This window comes from Trachurus japonicus, chromosome 20 (genome assembly GCF_045865225.1).
Source record: "Trachurus japonicus isolate A0001 chromosome 20, Traja_1.0".
NCBI lineage: Eukaryota > Metazoa > Chordata > Actinopteri > Carangiformes > Carangidae > Trachurus > Trachurus japonicus.
This window is the reverse complement of record NC_140926.1, coordinates 2,872,051-2,879,435: the sequence shown is the minus strand read 5'-3', so window position 1 is coordinate 2,879,435 and position 7,385 is coordinate 2,872,051. Positions and strand designations below refer to the sequence as shown.

General features: G+C 40.6%; 1 protein-coding gene across 1 annotated transcript in view; it reads left to right on the top strand.

The window, feature by feature from the left end:
* Window positions 1–573: 573 nt before the first annotated feature.
* Window positions 574–7,385, top strand: part of vopp1b (VOPP1 WW domain binding protein b) — a 26,520-nt gene continuing 19,708 nt past the window's right edge. The window contains exon 1 of the mRNA XM_085763950.1: window positions 574–627. Coding sequence (XP_085620076.1) covers window positions 574–627 — 54 coding nt within the window. The remainder of the gene's footprint in view (window positions 628–7,385) is intronic.

Here is a 7,385-nt window from a genome sequence, read left to right as displayed (position 1 = left end):
TCCTTTCCTAAAGATTTCGATTGTTTTTTCTGTTTTTTAATCCAAAGATAGATCATGGATCTATCAATTTATGGCTTTAAAATCCAAAAGCAAACTTGGAGTTGAAATGAATGGAGTTTTTGCATTTTTTTTTAAATTATTTTTTACAGCTAAGTGACATTTTAATCTCTTAAAGCTTCAAAGTGTGTGTTAGTGTTTGTTCCAATGTTTGTTTGTTGGGGAAGGGGCGTGGCCTGAGGATGAGGAGGACAGAAAGGGGGCGTGGCCTGCGCCTACATCATCACAGCCTGATGCGGTTTCCCACCATGATGCCATCATCATCATCATCAATCTCCGCCTGTGTGGATGTGGACCATCACCACCACCACCACCACCACCACCACCCCGGTCTGCTGCCTCCATCCTCCGGCTCTCTCTGCGGGAAACTGTGCAGCAGCGGCGGGATGAGAGCGACGTAGGGAGCCGCGGAGCTTCTCCTCCTCCCTCTCTCCCCCTCTCTCCTCCTCTCTCCTCCCCGGCTTTGTGCTCTCCTGACGCGGACTCGGCTTCACCCAGCTCCCGTAAGGCGGCGCGATGCGGAGCTCCATGTCCGCCGGCTTAGCGCTGACACTCTGGCTGCTGCTAGAGGTGAGTCGCTGTCTGCAGCTGCTGCAACATTCACATGCAATATATATATAGGCCTATATACATTTATTATATTTATTTTTTATTTTTCCTGCTTTTGCACGGTTTTATTTGGCTGGATGTGACCGCGGGTTGTTTATTCTAACGCGAAACTCCGTTGAAAAAACCACTTGATTTCACATTTACTCCCTCAGCGCTGCAAAGTCACACAGGATGAAACATAAATGTGAATATTTCTAACGTTTGCAGCATCTTCGGTTCAATTCGGCTTCATATTATTAGATCCATTTAAATAAAAAACAACAACATGCAGCTGTAAAGAGCTGAACTTTTGCATTAGGCTATCTGCTGCTGCTGCTGCTGTGATGTGATGTGATGTAAGTCTCTCTGCATAGAACATGAGAACAAAAACAGAAATGTCAGAGGAGCTGATGTGATGCAGCTGGGACCGAGCGTGTGTGTGTGTCTGTGTGTGTGTGTGAGTGTGTGAGGAGGAAACTGCAGCTCATTGTCTCATCAGTGCATCACACACAACAGGAAGTGGACGCACCACACACACACACACATAGAGAGAGACACACACACACACACACACAGTTTACCTGAGATCCTGTCATCCTTTGTCTTTGTGACAACACAACCATCACTGGGTTACTGGGCCTACACACACACACACACACACACACACACACACACACACAGTACAGTTAAACAGCAGCTTGGAGGCTGAATCTAATTATAGGCACTGATATTCAGATTTCCTTTGTCTCGTTTCCTTTTTATCCAGATGTTTTATATCTATTTATATTCAGACTTCCCTTTTTATTTTTATTTTTTTAGGTGAAATCTCTCTTTAAATTCAAAAATATAATTTAATTTGTCGTTTTAAAGGAAGATAGCCCACATTCAGCTAAAATGTTTTCTTTTTATTCTCACTGGTCCCTGAAGGCAGCACGGCATGGTCACAGACCCTGCTCCTCCTCTTTCCTCCTTCCTCCTCTTCCTCCTCTTCCTCCTTCCAGCCGGTCCAACACTCATGTCTTTCCATGTATTATTTAATCCCGTCATTATTATTTTATTCCGTTCAGCTGACTTTAGAGGAGCACATCCATCCATTTTGAGTCCTGGTGCTGGTTCTGCTGCTGTGTTCACTTCACTCCGACCCACACAGACACACACACAGACAGACACACACACAGACACACACACACACACACACACACACACACACAGACAGATGATGTGGATTTATAACGCTGACATTTGATGGAACAGCTGGAACGCTAAAGTCACATTCACGTCTGCACATCTGGCAGATTTAGATTCACATCATCACCGTAATGAAACGCTGAAGCTCTGGAGCTGCTGCACGTTTCAGTCTGTGTTGCATTCAGGGCCGATAGGCTAGTCTATAATAAATACAGATACTATAGAGCAGGTTTAAAGGGATACGCCAACATTGTTTTTTTCCGTGTCTTGCCTCACTCCCGAGTCCATGACCAGCAGATAGACACCATCCTTTCCACTGTGCGTGCAGTAACAAGGGAGATAGAGTCGTATCGCCCGTAGTTAGCTTAGCTCAAACACTGGAAGTGTATGGGTAGTGTTAGCCTGACTCCACCTAAAGTCGCTAATTAGCTTAGCTCAAACACTGGAAGTGTATGGGTAGTGTTAGCCTGCCTCCTACCCGAGCTGAAATCAGCAGTCAGAAGCTGATTTCATTTTAGCTCTAAACTCTGTAAATATATCACTTTATCCACATTTCAAACATGTTTAGGAGAGAAAGTAGCCGTTTAGATCAGCAGTGTGTCATTAATTTGTCTAAATACCAGCTGTTTACCATTTTGTTCGAACGAATTTGGCGCTACTCAAGCTAGCCGTTGTGACCAACGCACTTCCGGTTACTTTCACAAAATAAAACACCCGTTGCCCTTTACATACAGAAAACCATGACGATAGAATCTGTGCTTTTACTTTGAAACAGGAAGCTAACCTACCCTCGATGTAGCTAGCTTGAACCAAAATAAAGCGTCTTTGCTTGAACCCTCCGTTTTGACCGATCTCGTCCCGTTAGCGGCATTTGACCGCTCAAGATGCCTTACCGGAGAGTTTTGTCAGCTCTGAGACGAAGATCGGCTACCCATACCCATACACTTCCAGTGTTTGAGCTAAGCTAATTAGCGACTTTAGGTGGAGGCAGGCTAACACTACCTATACACTTCCAGTGTTTGAGCTAAGCTAATTACGGGCGATATGGCTCTATCTCCATGGTTACTGCACGCACAGTCGAAAGGATGGTGTCTATCTGCTGGTCATGGACTCGGGAGTGAGGCAAGACACGTAAAAAAAAAAATTGTTAGCGTATCCCTTTAAACTGGAAACTGGTGAGGAGTCGACGTCCAGACGTTTTAATCACAACAACCTTTTTGTCCCCAGATGTTTCCCGTAGTGAAGAGGCCGGTCGTTGGTTCTGTGTTTAGTTTATCAGATGAAGTGAAGCTGAGTTTAAACTGTGTGGTGACCCGACCGCCACCACCACGTGCAGTGATCGGTGGTTCGATTCCCGTGGCTCCTGATGTGTCATTGTCATCGCTGTGTGATGATCGATTATTGATGGATTGGTAGGTAAAACCACCGTGCTGCTGTTATTGACATCTGATAGTTCTGCTGATAACGAATATCATATCGATGGCTGTGGAGAGTTTAGTTTTGCTGCTCGACTCTGATTCTGGCTCAGTTGTTGAGAATTGTTGAATTATGGGATGGAGATTTACTCCAACACAATACTGATGGTGCTGCTGACAACGACTAACAATGTTGTGTGACACATTTTTACCTTTTATTTTATCAGAAAACTCAGAGATTTCAAATGTTTGATCTGAAAAAAAAAACATGAATTTTAAGTGATTTACTAGTTTCCATCTTTTTATTTCAGGGTTTGCTCTTAAAGGGATAGTTCAACATTTTTGGCAAATTGGCCCATTGCCATAATCCCTATAGTCATAGCAGTAGGTTCGTTACTTGTTAATTGTCGGTGCAAGCTGTTTTTAGAACGGCGGAGCAAAGCCGTGAGCTGCTCAGAGCTACGCTACGGAGGCTCATTATGGGATTTCTTGGTTTCCCTCCATCAAACTCATCAAATACACAATCCAACAACTCCACAACGCTCTGGTGGACAAGTTGTGAGCTGCACATTCACCACGCTATGAGATAATAACACAACGTTACCACACAGAGTTGTTTTAGAGGGAAATTCATGCAAAACCGCTGATGCACGTTGCCTTCAGGGACAGTTTTTCATCAAGCAGTCTCTGACTTTACCTCTAAAACTGATAACTATAAAAAAAACTACATTTACCACAAAATGATCCATAAATAAATAAATAGAGGCATTAATAAAGTAACATGACTTTATTCATATCAGACAAACAATAACAGCCTCACCTGACTGAGTTAATTAACAATAACCCTGTAATCTAATATATAATATTAATAATAATAATAATAATAATAATAATATAAGTTAAATTAAAGCTGTATCTTGATGTGGTTTTTGATTTAGAGTGTAGGAATGAAGTATTAGATCCTTATAAGTTTCATTACATCACTAAAACTAAAACTCTAAACAGCAGAAAGAGTTCAGTTTGAGTGTTGTTTTTTATTATTTTTTTAAATTCACACTCGTCCTAATGAATCACCATCACAGAGTCCAGAGTCGACTTCCTGAACGCAGCTTCAGAGTTCACGAGCTGAAGAGCTGAAGATCCTCCGGCCTCGCGCTGTGTGTGTGTGGAGACGGGGGGTTCCCGTGGTAACCATGGCAACCGCCTCAGAGAGCTTCAGCGTTTTTTTATGACATGAACTGTTAATGAGTGAATGATTTTCACTGTGAAGAGATAAAACGGCCTCTGATGTTCAGTTCAAATCATCGTTAATAACGACCAGCAACTGGAAAATGATCAGTTTTATTATTATCAGGGCCGTTGCTAGGAATTCTGGGCCCCCTTAAAGAATACTAAAGTGGGCCCCTCCCCCTAACTTTTCCTTTCTTTTTCTTAGACTACGTATGTATTATCGTTTTTTATTTAGCCTTCTTTGTTTTGATGCTAATGCAGCATTACACTGCAAAAACTCAAGTATCTTAGCAAGAATATTTGTCTTATTTCTAGTCAAAATGTCATTTCTAGTCAAAACAAATCTCATTCTACTTAAAATAAGACTCATCATATTAAAAGTAGCTTGTTTTTAGACACTTTTTACTTCTTTCAAGCAGATTTTCACTTGAAATAAGTAGAAAAAATCTGATAGTGGAGCAAGTTTTTCTTTCTTATTACAAGCACAAAAGACTTACTTTCACTGGCAGATTTTTCTATTTATTGTGAATTAAGTGAAAATGATCTAAAAACAAGTTAATTTTTAGGTAATGAGTCTTATTTTAAGTGGAAAGAGATTAGCTTTGACTAGAAATTAGACATTTGGACAAGAAATAAGACAAATATTCTTGGAAAGATGTTGAGTTTTTACAGTGTACTATGAGTATTAGTCAGGGTCTTACGCAGAATAAATTATTATTATTATTAATTTCAGAAAGTTGTAGTGTGAAGAACTTTATGTTTCCAGTTTCTTCGTATGTTAGAATTTAATTTTCACAAACAAACCAACAGTTTCAGTTGAGTGCAGTCGGAGCTGAAGCAGCTGTTTTCCTGCTGTTGTATAATTTCTCATCTTTGACAGATGTCGGATTAATTTCAGAGGCTTTTTTGGCCTTTTTTTTTTTTGTCGCAGCTTAAAGCTCCAGTTGGTAAGTTGACGAAAGTGAAAGTAAACTCCGCGACTTGGTCGGAAATTTCAAGACAATACTCCGTCAGGTCCCTTTATGAACCTCTGCCAAGCGCCCCACACACACACAGACACACACAAAGTAGCCATGAACGCACCCACAGAGAAAAAAAAAAAAAAAAAAAAGATGTACCGTATCCATAGCACGACGTGTAGGAGCTGCGATTGGCTGCTCCTCCTGCTCCCTCTACCTGGCTGGTGGAGAATCGTCGGGCGCGGTGGATTTTGGCAAATACGATTACAGGCTGTAGGTGGAGCCAGAGGAGTTGGATTTTGTCCTAAATTACTCATTTAATGTCTGACCATCAGAATATAGTGACAGTTCCAGCAAATATGACTGAATAATTGTTACCAACTGAAGCTTTAACTTTGCTGAATAATTATTAAATTATTGCTCCGTTTGAAAATATCTCACACACGTTACGTAACATGAAACGAACGCTCTGAGTGGAGCTGCACCAACATTTCCTTTTTTCTTTTTCTATTAGAGTCAATGTGCCGGTGATTAAAGGGATAGTAGCATTTTTTTTAAGTGGGGTTGTATGATCTACAAATAACCTCTAAGTACTTTAATTACAGTAGAAGACTCTCTGCACTCCTCCCGTTAGCAACGCCAGCCCATAATAGCCCTGCCCAGAGATTTACAACATACATTGTTGTGAATGGACCCAAAGAAACGGCCTATTTTCACGGCCTAAAAGAGGTTTTACCTGAAAAAAAAATACACAGTTCCATTGTTCGCTATAATATAATTTTTTCCAGCCCTTCAAAGTTCAGGAAAAACACAGTTTTTATTTGGACCTAACCAACTCACGTATCCCTCCGCCCAGGGTTAGCGCCCGCCGATCAGCAGTTGGTTAGGTCCAAATAAAAACTGTGTTTTTCCTGAACTTTGAGGGGCTGGAAAAAATTATATTATAGCGAACAATGGAACTGTGTAGTTTTTTTTTTCGGGTAAAACCTCTATTAGGCCGTGAAAATAGGCCGTTTCTTTGGGTCTGTTCACAACACTGTATGTTGTAAATCTCTGGGCAGGGCTATTATGGGCTGGCGTTGCTAACGGGAGGAGTGCAGAGAGTCTGCTACTGCAATTAAAGTACTTAGGGGCTATTTGTAGATCATACAACCACACTTTAAAAAAATGATACTATCCCTTTAACGTCTTAATTAGGATCGTTTCTTTTAACACTGAAACAAAAGACTGGAAGATAAAACAGGATTGATTTATCTTTATTTAAACCAGCGTGGAGACAGAGACAGAAACCATCACATCAAACCAAACTCACTCTGACAATCAGCTGCTGCTAATGACAGAGACACGAGGCCAGAGGAGATCGATCCGACAGGAAGGATGAAGAGGAGGAGGAGCAGGGCTGTTGCTAGGAATTCTGGGGCCCCTGAAAGAATACTAAAGTGGGCCCCTGACTTTTCCACTTTTTTCCTTAGACTACTACTTACTGTATGTATTATCATTTTTTTTTATTTAGCCTACTTTGTTTTGATGCTAACGCAGCATTACTATGAGTATTAGTCAGTGTCTTACACTGCAAAAACTCAAAATCTCGTCCAAGAATATTTGTCTTATTTCTTGTCAAAATGTCTCATTTCTAGTCAAAACTAATCTCTTTCCACTTAAAATAAGACTCATCACCTAAAAATGAACTTGTTTTTAGATCATTTTCACTTGTTTCAAACTAATTTTCACTTGAAATAAGTAGAAAAATCTGCCAGTGAAAGCAGGTTTTTGTGCTTGTAATAAGAAAGAAAAACTTGATCCACTGTCAGATTTTTCTAATTATTTCAAGCGAAAATATACTTGAAAGAAGTAAAAAAAAAAAGTGTCTAAAAACAAGCTTCTTTTACTTTACTTTACTTTTACTTTATTTGTTCTTTTGGATGGGACAGTGCACATCAATGTACAT